The sequence below is a fragment of the Neltuma alba genome, unplaced genomic scaffold (assembly GCF_004799145.2).
Source record: "Neltuma alba isolate B1F8T4 unplaced genomic scaffold, ASM479914v2 tig00003289_pilon, whole genome shotgun sequence".
Taxonomy (NCBI): domain Eukaryota; kingdom Viridiplantae; phylum Streptophyta; class Magnoliopsida; order Fabales; family Fabaceae; genus Neltuma; species Neltuma alba.
In genome coordinates, this window is record NW_021633223.1 from 770 (window position 1) to 20,415 (window position 19,646).

General features: G+C 37.2%; 3 protein-coding genes across 4 annotated transcripts; 1 reads left to right on the forward strand and 2 right to left on the reverse strand.

The window, feature by feature from the left end:
• Nucleotides 1–2,558: 2,558 nt before the first annotated feature.
• On the reverse strand, nucleotides 2,559–7,959 carry LOC114741143 (UPF0400 protein C337.03). Of its 2 annotated transcripts, none has more exons than XM_028929397.1 (8): nucleotides 7,639–7,959; nucleotides 6,663–6,752; nucleotides 5,664–5,911; nucleotides 5,111–5,230; nucleotides 4,863–5,016; nucleotides 4,103–4,221; nucleotides 3,988–4,023; nucleotides 2,559–3,801 (listed from the first exon to the last, which is right to left on the reverse strand). In XM_028929397.1, exons 2-8 carry the CDS (start codon nucleotides 6,736–6,738, stop codon nucleotides 3,013–3,015), a joined length of 1,542 nt encoding a protein of 513 aa, XP_028785230.1. In that variant the 5' UTR covers nucleotides 6,739–6,752; nucleotides 7,639–7,959; the 3' UTR covers nucleotides 2,559–3,012. The 2 variants fall into 2 exon arrangements, with proteins under 2 accessions (XP_028785230.1, XP_028785229.1); XM_028929396.1 differs by having other exon boundaries at nucleotides 4,103–4,242.
• Nucleotides 7,960–10,548: 2,589 nt separating this feature from the next.
• LOC114741147 (exocyst complex component EXO70B1-like) lies at nucleotides 10,549–12,627 on the reverse strand. Its single transcript, XM_028929400.1, has one exon. The coding sequence runs from the start codon at nucleotides 12,625–12,627 to the stop codon at nucleotides 10,549–10,551; it is 2,079 nt and encodes a 692-aa protein (XP_028785233.1).
• Nucleotides 12,628–13,929: 1,302 nt separating this feature from the next.
• Nucleotides 13,930–18,954, forward strand: LOC114741145 (uncharacterized). The gene is made up of 7 exons (XM_028929399.1): nucleotides 13,930–14,455; nucleotides 15,484–15,646; nucleotides 16,170–16,370; nucleotides 16,444–16,689; nucleotides 17,121–17,268; nucleotides 18,139–18,361; nucleotides 18,469–18,954. Exons 1-7 carry the CDS (start codon nucleotides 14,095–14,097, stop codon nucleotides 18,804–18,806), a joined length of 1,680 nt encoding a protein of 559 aa, XP_028785232.1. The 5' UTR covers nucleotides 13,930–14,094; the 3' UTR covers nucleotides 18,807–18,954.
• The last annotated feature ends 692 nt before the right edge of the window (nucleotides 18,955–19,646 follow it).

Sequence of the window (19,646 nt, forward strand, 5' to 3'; positions counted from 1 at the left end):
ATGATAATGCCAGTTTTGTAAGGAACTAAAAGAATCAAATCCATGGTTAATTGCTAAAACATTCTCCTCCAGCAGCAAAGAACGGATGCATGCCTGCTCATGCAATGATAAAAATGGATGGATCCAGCACATATTTACAAAAGGGGAGGTGTTGAGTTGGATCGTAGTATAATCAACCACAAAAGCAGCTTTTGTGAGATGAGGGGTTACCAAGGATTCTGGAGCTGAGCAGTACTTGCGAGGAAGAAAGTGGGGAGGCTTGCCCTGACTTTAGATTAAAAAAAGTGTTGGTCACACTTGCATCTCCACTAAACCTTTTTTGTGGCTTTCTAAACAGCCTTCTGCTTACAAAATGCATATGCATGGTTAAGCCCTTCTCCTGCTGACTCTTCACATACATTCCTTTTTAGGATTTTGCTCGATATGCTCTTCAGACCAAGTGGCCTCTACGTCCCAGAATTTCGCCCATCTCTATTATTCATACTCCATAGATTTACACGCAATTCAGTCCTCCTCTGTATATCGGGAACATTGACAGACCCCTCTCTGATCAGCCCAATCATCAATGTGCCTGGTTGTTGGATTGACCGTAGAAAAAGCATTTATTTTTAATTTAACTTTTTAAAAAATAGATTAAATAAAAATTAAATTGGATAATATAGTTTATATTTGGATTGATTTTTATAAACAAGTCAGTTTATAAGTGGAGTTTTTTGGATTATTATTAAAAAGTTATGTTATAAAATGATAAAAAGGACGTGATATTAAATAATATATGTAAATAATTTATTATCTCTCTTTTGTTATATTCTCTAGTTATATTTTTCCATACATTTTCCTTTTTACTTTTTCTCATTTATTATAAGAGCACATTTAAAATCTAAAATATATTTATAACCTTTTAATTAATTTTAATTAATTTTTGTTATCCACAGTTAGTTATTTATCGCTTCTAGAGAGTAGTAAAAATTCTTAAAGGTGAAACCTAACTATTTCCAAATAAGCTAATTTGTAAAAGTAGAGTTGTTTAAATTATAATTGAAATAATAAATTTAATTGTAAAACAACTGAAGATGAATTTTATTAAATATGTATCATATGTACAAAATGTCATACCTTTAAAAAAAAGAAAGAAAAAAACTGAAATGTACAGTGTTAATTCCATACCACATTGATAACATAAAGAAGTGACCCTATAAATATGGATAAAAACAAGCAAAGCGTTCCCGGTCCCACATTCTTTCTCTCTCCAAGTTATTAGGCATGGTTGAAAAGATAAAAGTAGGATCTGGGATGTTTTTATCAGTCGCTCAATTTAAGCAGCTTTCGGCCATAAGTTAAATGGGCCAAAAACTGCTCTAAACAGTAAGAAATTGTCCAAACATGCTTTCTAAAATTAAGTTGCTTACAGCAACAAGAGTTGGATCTTACAGAAAAAGCAATTCCTCACAACATGAATTAAAGTTCAAATTCTCACTAGAAGGTGTCCATATTTAGTGCCCAAATAGTACTTCGAATAGAAGGATATTTCTTTTTTTTTTGGAGGGAAAAAAAAGAGTTCATTTAAGAGGTGTTTGGATAACCCAAAAACACTTCTTAGAAGTATTTTTTCATAAATCAAGACAAAATCCTCCATATTTATTTTATACTATAAAAATACTTTTAAAAACATAATTTTGTTTTACACCAAACAACACCCATTAAATTAAAAGATCTCACCCTCGATTTCTGAATGGGGATGAGGGTGGGTCAAAAAATTCACGAGCCCCCAAGAAAATAAGAATTCTTTTGTTTTTTTTTTTCTGGGTATGCAAAAATAAGAATTCACAACAAACTAAAAGTATACGGTGAGACAAAGCGGACGTGAAAAGAAGACATGAATATATTGATCCGTGCATCAGTGCTTTAACATAAATCCTCTGCATAATTTGCTTACAATAAATCCGCGCGCGCACTAAATGTAGACACAAATTCACAAACGTGTGTGTATATATATATCTAAACTTATTTAAAAAAAAAAACCACATCATTCATGAATCATAAGCAATATCGCTTATATAAAGCTTCATGTAATATACAAAACCCCACCATCTAATTACTTTACATACTGCTATGAGATTATGCTATGTGATATTCTGCAATCAATTGTCCTTAACTGTAAAGGTATTGATGCGAAGTCCGAATAATTTCTGTTACTTCCAACCTAGTCTCAAAATTAGACCCAAGCAGAATCACATAATTTGGAGCTAGATTTCAGCACTTGGCAACACCGCAGAAATCACTACGCTGCCAAACCAGACCAGCCCTAGTTACCAATCTAAGCTTGTAATCACAGACACAATCTTCACTAGCATAGCAACAAAACAACCAAGTTAACATAAAACAGAATGTGACTATTCGCATATATCAAGTATTTTATTCCAAACAGCTTAACTGCGAAGGTCACTTTATTATATACTTGTTTTACTTCTCTAAATCCCAGGAACTCTAATTTCCATGAATAAGTTCACTCATGTTTGACTAATCAATGCAAGACAAGAAAAATATGCCTCAGAACTGAAGTACAACTTATCATGCTACTAATATACTGATAATTACTCGGGCTCTATTACTCAGTTCTGGCTCTAGCGCACATTCAAATCCATAAATTACTAATACATAACACTGATCTGTACATACAACTGCTATCCACAGGGGTCGGAGGCTCAGAGAAGATCATTTGGAAACACAAAAACCAGCTTGACAGATGAGTAGCTTCCAGTCATTGATTATTGCCAGCATCTGCATTCTCGCAACCCTCCACCAGTAAACCTCTAAACCCTAAAGCACTAATATCAGGGAACTTACTACAACCACTGAAGGATTCTCAGTTTTAACATCTAAAATGAATTTTTTTTTTTGAACTCCCTAAAGTGAACAGGAATTAACAAATAACCAGGTTAGGAAAACATTTAATATGTGCAAATCTGATCATAGCATGGATCAGATTCCATAACAGCAAGGATCAGTAATTTATTGCCGAGAAATTGGAGCCATTGGCATTGATGATGGCTGGTTATAATAACTTCCATCTGAACCTTGGAAACCCTGGTAATTAGTCACTGGAGCAGGTGTGAAGGGAGAAACACTATTCAGGGAAGCCCCCAAAGCTGGGAAAGCTGCCGTTGATGGTTGCTGTGCCATGCTGTAGCTATATGCGACATTGCCAGCAGCCTGCGTGAACTGTGGCATTGGATATTGTGGCATTGGTGGAGGTGGTGGCAATGGCGGTGGTGATGACGAGGGTAGAGGCGGTGGTTCACTAGAAGAAGAATGCTGATTGATCATAGACACACTGTGTTGAACAGGGTCGGGATGTGGAAGGGGAGGAATAGGTTGTTGTGAAGGATTCTGGGATGGTATATAAGATGGCTGGTCATTCTCCAGTTTGACCCTCTTCTCGGAATGATAATTACCAGAAGACTCGCTCATGGAACTGCCAATGACCCCCTCTGATGCCAGGGAGGATAGCACATAAGACAGCATCTGGGCAGATGATGTAGAAGCAGTTAGCTTTGCCGCCACTGCAGCAGCAGCAGACTTGCGTGGGTCTTCATCAATGTGTCCAGGTTTTTGAGGGAAAGATACTTGCTGTGTGTAGATTAATGGAGCTGATTGTTCCCTATCTTTTGGAATAAAGCCTGGAGGCGCTGTGGAGGTTTGACTTTCTTTTGAACTTTGCTCAGCTGCTAATAGAGTATCACTGTTGTTTAGTAACTGTCGGCAGGTATTGCCTGCCTGTTCTGACTGAACACGAGCAGCCTGAAATGTTAAAAATAAAATACTCAAACAAGTGCATAATAAGATGCCCTTTCAAGTCACAAAGTTCTCGCATATAAAGAAGACATTAATGAAAAGTAGGCCCTCTCCTTTAATCCCCAGCTGACATTTCATTGAAAAGAGCAAGAGGACTCAAAATAAATCAGTGAATTTGGATAAATCCCATACCTGAATCTGGCTTCGGAGTTGATCCAGCTTAAGTTCCTGGAAGAAAAACCATGTAAGAATTACAAACTGTCAAAGGTTTGTACCTTTATAGAAATAAGCAATCTTAAAATAGAACCTGATCCTGGAGAGCTTCTCTCAGGTGAGACACAAGGCTGGCCCTCGATGATTCTATTGCTGTCAATTGCTCGATGCAGTCCCTCAGTGCAGCATTATGTCCCTGGAGCTCATCCATCACTGCCGATCCAGGTAATTGTCCTACCAAAATTAGTGAACAGAACAAGAAATCCAATAAAATGCAATAAAAAAGAATTCCAACCCTTATACCCAAAAAAAAAAAAACACAAGAAAAAGAATTCCAACCCAACCAAACACAATATTAATTTTTGGACCATCCCAATATTGTGTTTGCGTGCGCGCACGCGCGTGTGACTGACTCAACATGGCACTGCATTCACTAAATGCATAAGATAAATAGGTAATTTAATATAAACTTGAAATCGGATATCCATTTAAGCTAATGCAGTCATGACAACGACAAGAAAATCAATAATTTGAAATTCTGTTCAGCTTGTTTCTTTCATCTTATTATCTCTTGAAATGTGAAAACTCAATAGGAAGCCATGGTGATGGAAGAAAGAGGTAAGATCACGACGAATTACCTAGTTTGATTTAAATCTACGTAAATATTCATAATTCACATTTATATGCTGCTGAGTTGAGCACCTAAGTAGGGGGGAAAAAAACTTTTGATACAACTACAGAATATATTGATTAAAAATTAGGAACATGTTATGCTTGCCCAAATATAAATAATTCCAGGCATAAATCACATTTCCTACAAACTACAAACAGAAAAAGTTATAAAGTTGACATACCTGAATTATCATGGCCAACTTCCTTATCCACTTTCTCCAGACAGCTAATGGTATTCCTGCATTTGCTAAGTACAATATCTTCGTCTGTCTGCCCTCCATAAATAACATGATAACCTGAAATTATTTTCTCCAGTGCATTCCCAGCAGATGGCCTCTGTCACAAGAATGTAAAAGGGCTTAGAGTTGGAACCAACATGTAGAAAGCCTTCAAGGCGGCTGATTCACAGTCATGTTCATAAAACTATTACCAATTTCAAGTTCATAGGCTTCCCATTGCGAGCACTATTTTCCAAATGTCTTCCAACAAACTCTTCCTTAAGAATTTGACCACGGGAACCAAAAACTTTTCTCTCTTCCCAGATAGCTATCTGCATCAAAGAAAAAAAATTGCAATTCAGCAATCAACAAATTCCATGTCAATGTTTCATGTAACTTATTTTACTATTGACATATACAAACATGAAACAAAAACATTGAGATTTCACTACTAAATCCCGATTTTTGAAACATGCCATGGGTGCCATAATTCGTGCATTTTAATAGGAGGCACCTATGCAGGGTAAGAAAACCATATCCCAAAAGCAAGTTGTTTAGGTGAGAGAACCACTATCTTTGGGTATCCCATCGACCAGCCCATATTACTTATTTTCCATTTTTGCTTGATTCATCATTCTCCCATGACTTTTGCTTCCTAATGCTTTAGCAGAAGCAGACTTATGCAAACAACAGAGAAGGTCGAGATAGCATACAGAATTTAAGGAAAGGCCAAAAGGGAAAAACGTCTATTGGTTAGTAACTTACCAGTCGGAGTGCAGCATTTCTTCCAAACTCATCTCCATTTTCAACCATATCTCGAATAGCATTTGGAAGAACCTTCCAGAATTCACCAACAAATTCTGAACCCTTCCGCCTACTGTTTTGCAAAATATCATTTGCAAGATATAGAAATGCCAGTCTCTGCTCACGAGGAGAACAATGAAATTGCCTGTCCCATGTTTCAACTACTTGTTTGGCTTTATTCATATGAAAGATGCACCAATGTGACAAAGCTGAGTCTAATTAAGGATGGCAACTTGTATGGAATAAAATATACTAGTAAAAAGGCGAAAAGAACCCACATAAATGCATGTCTATTTGGTACATATCTACATGAAATAAAATTTTATTTAGATCAGAAGCTTAAATTAGTCTTATTGAATTACAGGGACTTACCACATGGGCTATATATAAAGCCTTGGTAACTATAATGCTTAATTTAAATTGAGATGAGGAGCGCGCGCGCGCGCACACACTCACACCGCACGCAGGCCATGCACGCACACGCGCCAAGCACCCGCACACGCCCGCGCACATGCGCGCACACACACAGACACACAAAGACAGAGTGTACCAAAACTTTGCTATTCAATGATATGGTTAAGAGGGAAATAACAGTCATGAAGCCACCATTCGCCATTGAATATGGAAGTTGATAAAAAGTAGTTCTCATAACAGTCATATATATAAAGCATCACAAATTCACAGTTAAGCAAGGAAAGGAAAGGAGGGAGCTTTGAGAATTGATTTCATAACTGGCACAATTAGAATGCTAATGTTCCAACCAAAGTAAACCACAAAAGCCACATTGCAACAACAGTGTGTGTGTGTTGTGTGGGTGTGTGTGGGGGTGGGGGGTTGTGGGGAGGGTAACCCACTCACCTTGTCAATTGTTGGAAACAGAAAAAAAAACCACTTAAGTGATTTAAATTGAAAATAAAAGGTAAAAGGAATCATAATCCACACATAATTCTCAAAGGATACTCTCTATGCTCGTCTGTGAGTTATTTAGCTTCGTCAGCTTTTCCACTAAAATATGTGGATTGAATGTGCTACCCATCTTTCTGATTGGAGCTGGCACAGATGAACAAGCAGAAAAAATTAATTTTATAAAGATCTTAAGATGGGAGGGCAGCAATGACTGAATTTTCTGCAACCATATACCTAGAATTTTCCGAGAGAGAAGCACATAGAAGATGCCGATACACAACGCAAGCACTTATGCATATGCACATAGATACATGCTCACTTAGGTTGTGGTTTACTCAAGACCTTGGAGTAAACCACAACCTAAGAACATTCTAGTAAGAGAAAATGAAGATACTTAAGCCCTCGGAGGGAAGATAAATAATAGAGCAAAGGAGAATCACAGTAGATTCTCATATGCATAAGGCATGATGAGGATCAGCCCAATCTAGACCACATAACTAAACTTCCTTTGAAAGAGGTGATTTCTCAATCATCGCATTGAAGACTGCATCATACAGCAATCTATGATAGTGCATCCTGTAGGTTGGTCACCTCGAAGTATATGAATGTAAACCCCACTAAAATGACTAACTAAATTAGATGTGAGCAGATAAATGCCTTCACAATCAACATAGACCGCCACTAAACTTCTCCACAATTATGTAAAATTCTATTCAACAAATTTACCTCACCAAAAAAAAAAAAAAACTACACTGGGGTGCGAAGGGAAGAATCGCCCAAAAGCAAGCACAGTCAAAACAGAAAACATATAAAAATGATAATTTTCCAGGAGAATTATTTTTTCTAAAGCGGGAAAACAAGCCTTCAGAATAAGAATCCCTCAAATAGAGGTAACAAATGCAGATAAGTGAAGAAACAGGATAAGGGAACATCGGAGGAGAGAAAAACAATTGCAGAAAATATTTAGGGGCAAAAAAGAAAAAAAAAAGAATAAGAATAAAGAAAATCAGAGAAACAGAGAGGTACGTACATAGCTGTAACCACGAATGCGGGTGAAGATATACGAAAAATTAACGGCCTGTGATTTGGCAGGGGTCAGTAATTAGGGTCATGGAGGATGTGAAAAAGAGGGAGAAACTCAATTTTGAAGGTGAAGGCTTCGTTATAGGAAGCGCGTATCGAAAACTGCCCTCCAAACATTTGAATTCTGAGGTATGCCCCTTTGTGTTAACTGGTAAGGAAAGTCTTGCAGTTCTAAGCTCAACAACAACGGGTTGTTTCTGGTTTAGTTAGCCTTCTCTGCCCATGTCTCAGGATTACAGTGCAGGAGGGTAGTCCTCTTGCCCTGGTTCCCCAGTTTACCCCCGAGGTTCACGGCCCCGCCCCAATTCCGTGTTTCTAATTCTATTATCTTTACCTATCTTCCTTCTTTTTTTTTTTTTGGTTACCAGCGATTATCTTTATCCATCTATGGCAATACAAGAGTATTAAATTAAATTAAATTAAATCAAATCAAAGTCCGAACTGTTTAGTCCAACTCATACCAAACACGGCTAAATAATTCAAATATCTGTAACTAGAAATTAATTATATTTTAAAATGCATTAGCTCTTTCTTAAAATACAGTAACATCTTAATTTTGCTCTTATTTAATACATAAACCTTAAAAAAACTTCCTATAATTCTACACTATAATAAATAAATAACAAAATAATATATTTATTTAAAAATCAAATGAGATAATTTATAAATAAAATTAAAAAAATTTCTGTCTTATAAATAAGATTAGAGGAGTAATTAGTTAAATATATAAAGAGTGCATGGCATCTTTTCTCGCAAACAGCTAGCAATTCAAATCTCATGCAAAGTTTATAGAACTCGCACATTAAAAATGCCAGATTAGTTTACATCCGAAGGCTCAATTTTCTTAGATTTTACTACATTGAAATTAATGCCTTAAAAACAAATACGTAATTGTTGTCCGGATGGAATTTTTTTTTTTCCCGGTCAGCGGGATTGTTATTTTGAAAGATTTATGATTGTATTTTAAGGAATTAAACTTTATTTTCCAAAAAAACGATTGAAAAGACCGCAGTTACAGACCAAGGGGCATATCAATCATTTTAAATATAAAAAGTGAGGTCCTTTAATTTTGAGCTAATGGACCAAAAATTGGAAAGTCACCTATTGATAATATCTAACTTCCACGTTTCTAAATCTGGTGGTCAGGGCCAAGCCTGGGACATGAAATAATTTCAATAGTTTGTCTTCTTGCTACCCCTTATTTTTAATATTAGAATTAGTTGATGAATTTAAATAAATTAATAAAAATTAGTTAAGTTAGTTATGTATAGTAAATATTTATTATATGTCTTTTTAAAAATATCTTTATTACTCCCTCCGTTCCTTATTATAAGAGACATTTGATGCTTATAGCATGTTCCTATATATAAGAGACACTTACAAGTTGTCTCTCATTTTTTGTGTTGATTTACTATTTTACCCATATTTATTATCTCCAACTCACATTCTTTCTTCCTCTCACTTCTCTTTCTTTTAATAATTTAATTATTCTCTCTTATGCTCTCTCTCCTTATTAATGAGGGTATTTTTGGAAAAAAAATTATACTTTTTACACATTAATTGTTCTTAACTAATTTTAACTGTTTTTTTTATCAACGTATTTCGGTTATTTGTCTCTTATAATAAGGAACGGAAGGAGTACTAATTATGTGTATTAGCTAGAACTACCATCTAATTTTTAACATATATAACTACTACAAGAACTATATTAAAAACATTGATGAATATAAAACATAAATTAGACCAGATTCTTGTATTTAGAGCCAAATTAAATACTTTATGTTAAGAATTAATAATAGGAGTTGCATATAACTGAAATTTTCAGCTTTCATCCCAAGTTTGCTGGTCAACATCCTTATCACGACGCTACTCAATCGTAAATTTTAAGGTTTCTGGCTCTCCGCATTTAAAATTGTCTCCACATAGCGGTCGTTTTTCACAGAAAAGAAGAATAATGGTTTTGATGCGAGTCCCGTGACTCCTATGACCTGTCTAGTAAAAACGCTGTGCATTAATCCATTTCAGATGTTGACCAAAAAATCCATTTCAGATGTCGTCATTAATTTGCTCCCCCAATCTGAACGCACGGACGCGAGGCAGTTTGTTAAAACCTTTTTCCCCCGAGCATTAGACGAGATTCTTTATGAACATCATTTGTACATTCTGATCAACAAGAAAAAAAAGAAATTCTTAATACATAAATTAGCTAACTAATTAAATAATTAAAAGAATTAATTAAGTTAGTTATCTGCAACAAGTAGATATCGTATTTTCTAAAATACTCTTACTAATCATATATATCAATGATAATCACAAACTTTTAATATATGAAACTACTACAAAAACTATTTTAAAAAAAATAAATAAATATAAGAAATATAATGGATTAAAATCTCACATTTAATATCAAATTAAATACTAAACTGACTCTTATATTAAGGACCAGAGAGGCAGTATATACACATATGATCAGGGCGTGTGATGATTATTTTAGATTGATACCGAATATACAGATATAGGCATATCAATCAGGTGATGATGTACTGAAACTAATTAGTTACGTCATAGTTATCAGAAAAAATTCTGTACCAAATTGACATTAAACATATATAATAACAAAGAATGAAAATTAATTAACTCAATCGAAACACCTTTTAGGAGGGACGAAAAAAGAAAAGAAAAGAAAAGATCAGAGAAGAAAGGAAGTGGATACATAGTGTCGCTCTAGCTCGAGACACGACCGAGCACAGCACACGAACTCTAATGCACGTGCATGGCCCTTTCTACGGCCTCCGTGCAGATTGAACCCTTCTTCGCTTTTAATTTTTTTTTTTTTTGGGTTTAAATTTTGGTCTGATCATGGTCTTCTTCTAGCTGCATTATTTCCATCAAAAAGCTCGTCGATTAAGGTTTCTATATCATCAGCCTGATATTTTATGTACTTCTCTGTTTGTCTTCCTGGGTCCAAAATCTGAGAAAACCTCCCCAAGAATGCTCTGTACGCCGGAATCACCACCGCTGTTATGGACACCCTCAGCTCCGATTGAAGCTGCTCGTCGTTCACAATCCACGTGCTCTGCGTTTTGTGTATCTCATCGAATATTGCGTTGAAGCTCTTGAACCTCTCTTTGAGCACTGGCTTCTGCACCTTCCCGTGCACGCTCAAGCCCTCGGGGCTCAGGCAATTTAGAATCTTACTCCATGTCTCTCTCTGATAATTCTTATGGTACGTCCTCAGATACGACGACCTCTTCCGACACCATGTCTCTCCCATCAAGCTGTACATCTCTTTTGACCCTTTGATCTTTTGGAGTATGTACCTACCATTGTTCATCATGAAGATGCAGCTCAAGGCCACGTCCCTGTACAGCTTCGCCTTCCCTTCCAGATTTGTGTCCAGATGAGACATCAACCTAGTCACCTGCGCCGCAAACGGCGATTCATTCTCCGTGCCGGAATTGTTGGCGTTAACATTCTGTTGAGAATTCCCTTCCCCTTCGTAGCGGGGCCTACTTGTCGAGTCGGCGCGTTCAATCTTCGAGTGCTCCTTGAACACTTGCTCTAACGTGTCCTTGTACTCGCATGCGAATGGAAGGTAGTTCATGAAGTAGCGAGTCAATGGATGGACCGCACCGCCAGGAACCAAAGTTTTCTCGGCATCTGTCTTGATGGCAATTTCTAGATCACCGAATGTGCTGATCACGTTCTCGCCAAGTCTGCATTTCGTTAAGGTCGCCTCCGTCTTGAGCTCGTTCGCAACCGCTTCCGGTAACAGTTCCTCGAAAATGGGGACTGCATCACGCAAGGTCTCGTACATGTCAATGTTTTTGAATAGCTTCTCTGCCGCTCGCTTCGTCATGGCCACCCCTTCCGCGAAGTTGAGAAGCTGTAGGACAATGCACCGAGAGAGATCGCTGTATAGGCTCACTGCTAGCGACGGATCTTCTTCGAACACCGACTCTGCCAGCTTCCGTTCGCCGGACAAATAGACGGTGGCGGAATCCTTGAAGGTTTTGATCCAAGCTGGAATATCTCTCTCCAATATTTTCCATTGTACTTTCAGAATCTCATCGATGCTCATTTTCTCGAATCCTATTTTGTTCAAGTTCTCTTCAAATGTGCACCTCCTGCAAACCAAATAAATCTGGCCGCTTTCGTATTGGTAACCACCTGATTTCATCACTTTCGCTATCTGTTTCAATTTCGCAATGGTCTCATCGGGGTAACTCGGAAACTCGGGCTCCAACTCGATGGATTCCGGATCAGAGGACTGGTCTTGTTCCACTTGCTTCCCTTTCGGGTCATGACCACAGGGGTTGGATTCACCCGGATTTCGAGATTCTTCCATAAGAAATCGGAACTCTTCCTCGAAATACGACATCGCTCGGTGCTGAAGCGTACCGATGTGATTGACCAACGCATCCTTTCTTTTACTGATCTCTTCCGAGGAGGATTGAGACTGGCTCAGCAGTTTCATTAATTTGGAAACCTGATGCAGAGCTCCAAATAGTGACGAATATTCCTCTGCAACCTCACCCCATTTGCCTTTAACTCCACCCGAGTCGTACACGGCGATTTTCTCTTCAACAAGCTCCAAGAACTTGTCAATGAAATCAGGGATCTCTAAAGAAGCTTCTTCAACGTCTGCATTCTTGGTGAGTGTCTCAAGATATTGATCGATATCTTCTGAAACCTTCTCGAGGCTGGGAGGTGGGGATTCTGCAACCTCAATGGGAGCATCTTCCTCCTCCTTCTCAACGGGCTCGCTGATCTCTGCATCTGCAGCAGGTGGCTTTGCCTCATCATCCGTTTTTGCTTCAACCTCTTTGGCATCGGTCTCTCCGGAATCTGGTAAAGGCGCACGTGGTGTCTCGCCTTCCTTCTTCTTCTCGTCTATGCGAGCGAAACTGCCTGATTCAGCAAGGTTCTTCTCCATAATGGCTGTGAAGGTATAGGAGAATCGCTCCAAAATGAGATCTTCGGAAACAGAGAGGAATTAACAGTTTTTCTTTTTCTTTTTGTTTTTTTTGTTTTTTCCCTTTTTAGTTTTCTTGGTATGATTGTATTTTCAGGGGATGGGATGGAAATGGTCGTTGTTGGTTTTTCCCCTTGTTAGGGGGCACTTCTGTACGAGAAGGGCAAGGGAAACGAACGGACAGAATCTTGTGTTTGAGCTCCCGCGAGAGATAGATACAAAGATGCAAATTCTGTTAAGGCGAGGGTTGACCGTTGACCCTATTTTTCTCAAGTTAACGTCGTTTTCTGGTTCCCCGCTAACATATTTTAGCCCTTTTATATCGGTGTTCAGTGTGCAATGCGCGCCACCCACAAAAATCAGTTTAGGTCCGGGTAAAAACAGTAAGGTTCAGTTCGGGCAAGATGATAAGGGTGAAAACAGAACAGAGAGTCCATTAAGAACGACCTACATTTGGCCTGACTTGTTTTTTAAAAGAGATAAATTCAAGCCTGTTTAAAAGCTTGTTTAACTAAACAGATCTAACATAGGCTCTCTACATGGCCGATTAAGCCTGTTAGGCTAGTCTGAGGTTCTTAAAAATTTATAATTATAATATATAAAAAAATTAGTTAATAATATTATTATTAATGTGTTCTTTTAATTTATTTTTTAATTTTAATATATAGTTAATAGTTTAATCATTCTTTAGATTTTGAAATTTAGTCGACATGTGAAGAAAAAAATATAATTTAAAATAATAAAATCAATAAATAATGTGGTCTTTAAATCTTAAAAAATATAAATAAAATAGGAAAAAAAATTTGTTCTAAGAATGATAAATTAATTAACTTATGTGTTATGTTAATTAAATTATGATACTTTTTTATTCGTTGTAAAATTAATAGTTTTTTTTATTTATTTGTCTTAATTTTAATTTTTGTGTGTACTTAAATATAGTCTTGTTTTAAATTTTAACATACAATTATAACTAATTTTTAATAATATTCTTGTAAATTGTAATTAAGATTTAAAATAGTATTTGTAATACTAAAATTTAAATAAAAGACAAAACTAAAAAATTAATTATTATGTTCACTTTTTTAAAAGATATATAACTGTAATTTAAATTTTTTAAAAACAGTTTTTTTAACAGGTTTTAGATTAAGCCAGGCCTCCATACAAGACTGGAAAATATATAACAAAGATAGCGCGGATAAATTACAAAACATGCCAGGTCTGTTTCACCTTTTGTTGCCGAGCAAACAAAGACAGCGCGGAGCCGACCCAAAAAAAAAAAAAAGATAGCGCGGAGAATATATGCTCACAGGCTCACGCAACCGCAGGAAGATAACCGAAAGGGATACGCCTCAGCCGGCGTCAGTGTTGTTAGTTGAGATCCAGTTCAATTGTAGAAGCTGACTTCCAAGCGTTCAATAGTAGACGAAAATGAAGTTAGGAAGGATGAGAGACAGAGAGAAAGTGAGATATGGTGGAGTTAGACGGGGGCAAATGTTACTGCAACCATTTCTTTTTTTATGCGCATTGGTTGCTGGTTTTGGCCTGCTGACGCTTGCGCTTAGACCGTTGGATCCTCCTATTGTGGTCGATTTCCCCGTACAAGTTGGGCTTGGAGACTCAAAAGTCTCAAGTATTGATGGCGGCATTGTGGTGGCCTCTGAGCGCTTAGGGAACAGGGTAGAGAAATCATGCGCCACGGTGGAAGAGATGGGGCACGATTTCAGAAGCGTTGATTGGAAAGAAAATCTGAGAGTGAGAAGAATTATCGAAAATCATTTTATTGTGAATGGTACTTTGACTACTTCCGGTTATTTCTGCTTTGTTTGTAAATTTGGTGGCTCTTACTAGGCCCTTAGATATCCAGGACGATTAGCAGGATGCATGTGATGTTTACATCTTTAGGTAGCTCATTTCTCTTATGAAGCATAGTTGTGTTAGGAGCAGTGGCATTTGGAGAGCGAGTAGCGAGAACAATTTAACAAACTGCGCAAAGCTTTGTCAATTTCGAATATCTGGAGTTAGTGCGTTAGCACGCTTTGATAGATATATTGGGAACTTAACCATTTACTGACATTAGCATATTCCGTTTGCAAGATTCTTTATCAAGAAGGTTGTTGTCGTTGCGGGTTTATGTGTCATAACTAGGACTATAGTAGTGACCTGGGAGTCTTCCCAGTCATATACAGAAATCACTATTTCTGTTTCGAGTGTATTGACCTACTTATGCTTCTGTCCATCTAATTTACTCAACACTTTCAATCCATCCAACTTACTTGAGTGACCAATTCAGCCTCTTTAGCGTCAATTCGAGCAATGTTATTCCTCAGATTTATTTATTATTTCAATTTTATAGCTTATTTCTACTGATACAATCTTTCTCCCCTAATTATTTAACTTGCCTTATTACAATAAATGGAAATATAATATAACCTTAACGCTAGAAGGACTAATAAATATAGAAAAGAGGCAAATTAGCTCTAACTGAAGCAAGATAGAGAAAATTGCTCTCTTGAGTGAGGTAGAGGGAATGAAAGTGCAATTAAGCTTATTTTGTCCATGTGCCTTCCTGTGGCATTGGAGGCATAAACATCTGAAGGACTAATAAATATAGAAAAGGGGAAAATTAGCTCTAATTGAAGCAAGATAGAGAAAATTGTTCTCTTGAGTGAGGTAGAGGGAATGAAAGTGCAATTAAGCTTATTTTGTCCATGTACCTTCCGGTGGCATTGGAGGCATAAACATCTGAAAAGTAGCAATATTGTTATTTTGGAGAGTTGTTGTGAAATCAGAAGATGACGTTGATTTATTTTGTTTCAGGGGCGTCAAGAATCAGGGATCTACCCCCAGAGCAATTTTGTAGTCATGGGTTTGTTCTGGGTAAGACCTCAGAGGCAGGTTTTGGGAATGAAATGTACAAGGTCTTAACTGCCGCGGCACTGAGTGTGATGTTAAACCGGTCCCTTATCATTGGCCAAACCAGGCATATTGGTTCCCCCTCAAGCCTTTCTTTTTCAATTCAAGAACTCAACGTTGCTTTCTTGCTGACAACCTGTTTTCTGATGAACATTTTCTTTTAGAGCTTTCAGTTACTAATGATCTTATATCTATTTTAGCTTTTATGAATATCTTGTCCAGAAATATTGTGCAGTTACAAATAAAAACTTAGTTTTATGCAATTTGGACATTTACATACTCGCACGTTTTGGTTTCTTGCTGAGAGCTGGTTGATAGTTCCATTTTGAGTGTTCAATTGCTATGGTTCTTCTGTCTGCATTAACTTTTTTAAATGTTTCTCGTACCTAAAACATCATGCAGATACAATAACAGCCTAGGTTAATGAAGTTTTGACATATTGCAATTTTTATGGCCGCTGAAATGTCAAATCCTATTTTTCTCTGTCATTGATGGATTTGTCAAACGACTTTAACCATGCAAAAGAGTATGTTATAATCAAGTGCACTTGTCTTCCCATTATCTTATATTAGCTCTCTTCTATGTTTCAGAGGTAAATATCCTTTCGGGGATTATATTTCTTATCCCAACTTTACCTTTACGATGAAAGAAATCAAGCACCTGTGGAGACAAAATAGTTGTGAAAGCAAATATGGGAGGCATCTTATTATGAGAACAGATGATTTTGAAAAGCCGGCTCAAACTAATGTTCTTTGTGGCAATTGGAAGAAATGGAAGCAACCTATTATATGGTATAGTGAGAATGCTATCTCTGCGTATCTATTTCTCAAGCTTTGTCAAATAACTAATAGCGTTATGTTGTAGGTTGCAAGGAACTACAGATGCTGTGGCAGCACAATTTTTCTTGAAAAATATTCACCATGAGATGAGAACTGCTGCTTCTGATTTATTTGGTGATCCACTAGTTCTAGGATCACGTCCTAATGTATTTGGGGAGCTAATGAGAGTTCTCATATCACCTTCCAAAGATGTTGAAGCAGCTGTTAATTGGGTTATTGATGGCAGGGAGGATCCTGACATTTCAATACATATGCGAATGTTTATGAACAGGTAATGCAAGGTACACATTAATTAATTTTATTGAATGGGATCTATTACGATGAATACTAGTGAAGAGAGAGAGGGAGAAGAGAGAGAGACAGAAAGAACGAGAGAGGTAGCTAATGTTGCATTGGATATTACTCAAAACAAAAGCCCCTAATTACAATCGCACCTCCTTATAAAGGCTTCTAACCACTAGCCTCTAACGGCTATTTCATTATAACTACCGTCTAACTGGCTTACACATGTACCTATCTAACCTTATGTTAATTACAATTTATACATCACATTTGTACCCCCCTGAATGCTGTGGAGGAATATATTTGATTCTTCATTAATGTGCATGATGCATAGTTAACACAAGATTCATGAAGTATCGCAACCTTTTCTTAGTTGTGGCTTTAATTAATTGATCGTGATTCTTGCACCCTCTGATTCAGGTCTGTGAGAGCTGTACAAGCAGCATTACGGTGCATTAAAAAGGCCATTCGAAATCAAAATCTAAGGTTAAGGCCAAAGGTGGTTTTGGTGTCTGATACGCCTTCTGTTGTTAAAAGTATGATTCGCAACATAAGTGAATTTGCAGAGGTGATCTCTTGATTCTTATTGTGTGCTTAGTATGTTAGTGTGTACGTGTCTCTGGAGCATGGAATGTATGGATGAAATATTCTTTCTCCTGCCACTAGTCAGTGATGCTTAAAACAGAAAATATGTTGTTTTCCTTGGGGCTAATTTCATATGTTGAATAATGATTTGCTTGATTATTTGCTTCTTTTTTTTTTGGGTGAAGTACAAGAAGACACAAACAAACTAATTTAGACTGACTCTACGGATGCTTCCCCGTTCAATACTATCCTGGTGTAGGGTCTCCCAGGCTTCTATTGGGGGGTTTGTCCATGTGATTTTTCGTTGTTCCTGGTTCAATCCCACTTCTGCTAGTCGATCTGCCACTCCATTGGCTTCTCTGAAGACATGCCTGATTTTCACCATCCATTCGCTTTTCAGTAGTTCTCGTATCTCTGATATCAGCACAGGTTGCACCTCATTTCATGAAACTTAAAGGATTCCATCCACCACTACTTTCGCGTCATTTTTTTACCTCTACTCTACTGAACCCCATCTCCCAACATTGTCTAAGTCCTTCATAGATTCCCCATCTTCTGATTATTTACTTTTTCACTGTCTAATGTCTACCGTTGACCCATCGGGCAAAGTACACTTTCCTCATTTAAGTTCGAATTTTGGTTTGGCCTCAATGTTTTATTTACTTAATTTATTTTTGTTTTTGGATGAAGTGCACTATAGCCTTTTCCAAACAACAGTAATCAAATAAAACATTTAGGGCGATATTAGAACTCATCCAAAACTTCAGGGTCAAAAAAGGCACTCTGGCCTTTTCCAAACACAAAACACGACGAAGATAGGTGCTTTTGACGCTTATTAATCTCTGCTACCCAGGTTCTTCATTTCAACTATGAACATTTCCGGGGGAATATACATAAAGAATTTCTGAAATCAGATTTTAGAGTGAAGGACTGGGGTTCAGCACCTCGATGGGTTGCTTTTGTGGACTTTTTCCTTGCATCTCGTGCAAAATATGCTGTTGTTTCTGGAGCTCACCGGCGTGTTGGGACTACCTATGCTCAATTAGTTGCTGCACTGGCTGCAACGCGCAACCTGGGTACTTCCCCTCTCATTTCCTTACATATACATAGACATGCATGCATACATAAGCCTGTATGTCACATTCTGCTGAAGGATGAAGCATCTGATAATTGTTTCTTTCAGGGGATAATACGACTACGTCAAATTTTGCATTTTTTAGCAGTTTCCAGAGCAATTTGTTAACGGCGGGTCTGAAGAATCAGATCGGCTGGGGTCACGTGTGGAACAGATTTGCTGGTCCTTTGAGTTGTCGTAGCCAGGCCAACCAATGCGCCTTCACTCCACTTCTTCCTCCAGGTTGGTGGGATGGCCTTTGGCAGTCTCCCATTCCGCGGGATATCAATCGCCTGGCTTCTTATGGCGTTAAACTGTCTGGTCTTGGTACTGTTAATGACGTCTCTCTTCAAAATTACTGTAATTCGAGGAAAAATGTTGTGAGAACCGTTAAATTCAAGTTGTAGTGTGTGGGAGTAACATTTCATTGTAATCATATGCTTTAGGATTACCATACTAGTAGCATAACAGAATTAGTTACTCATCCTTTCCTTTCAGCGTACAAGTGACCCCCCTAATCAAAGCTCCGTGCAATTTTTGGCAAGCGCCTTAGGACTGTGTCCGTATGGCAACTCTGAAATGATTTCTTTTTTTGGTTTTGGTCGTCGCCTGTGAAAATTCAAAAGGAGCTCGTGTACTGTGTTTATAAACTGATATACTTCATAGGCAGAAACAGAGTCGTTAGGTCGTAACCTTGGCAAAGGAGATTAACGTATGAGTCGTGGCGTGGGGGACTGATAGTATATTCCTGGTCTTGTCAGTTTGCTGACGCATGCATGGAATTATGGAAAAATTACAATAAGGTCTCGTCCAAAAATTAAGTACAAAAAAAACTTTTAAAATTATTAAATTAATCTGAAGTATTAAAATACTCCCTCCGTTCTTTATTATAAAAGACATTTGATACTTATGGTATGTTCTTATATATAAGAGACACTTAAAAGTTGTCTCTACTTTTTTGTATTGATTTTCTATTTTATCTATATTTATTGTCTCCAGCTCACACACTCTCTCCTTCCCATTTCTCTTTCTTTTAATAATTTACCATTATTCTCTCTCATGCTCTTTCTCTTATTAATGAGGGCATTTTTGGAAAAAAAAATTATACTTTTTACACATTGATTGTTCTTAACTAATTTTAACTTTTTTTTTTATCAACGTAATTCGGTTATTCGTCTCTTATAATAAGAAATGGAGGAAGTATTTCATTATAAGAAATTCTATTTGTCTAATTATCAGCTTGTTTT

Coding starts and splice junctions, on each gene's coding strand:
- LOC114741145 (XM_028929399.1), top strand. CDS start 14,095: ATGAAGTTAGGAAGGATGAGAGACAGAGAGAAAGTGAGATATGGTGGA. Junction 14,456..15,483: donor AAATCATTTTATTGTGAATG/GTACTTTGACTA, acceptor ATTTTGTTTCAG/GGGCGTCAAGAATCAGGGAT. Junction 16,371..16,443: donor TGGAAGCAACCTATTATATG/GTATAGTGAGAA, acceptor GTTATGTTGTAG/GTTGCAAGGAACTACAGATG.
- LOC114741147 (XM_028929400.1), bottom strand. CDS start 12,627: ATGGAGAAGAACCTTGCTGAATCAGGCAGTTTCGCTCGCATAGACGAG.
- LOC114741143 (XM_028929396.1), bottom strand. CDS start 6,738: ATGGGTAGCACATTCAATCCACATATTTTAGTGGAAAAGCTGACGAAG. Junction 5,231..5,663: donor GAAATGCTGCACTCCGACTG/GTAAGTTACTAA, acceptor TCTTTGATGCAG/ATAGCTATCTGGGAAGAGAG. Junction 4,024..4,102: donor GAGAAGCTCTCCAGGATCAG/GTTCTATTTTAA, acceptor TTTTTCTTCCAG/GAACTTAAGCTGGATCAACT.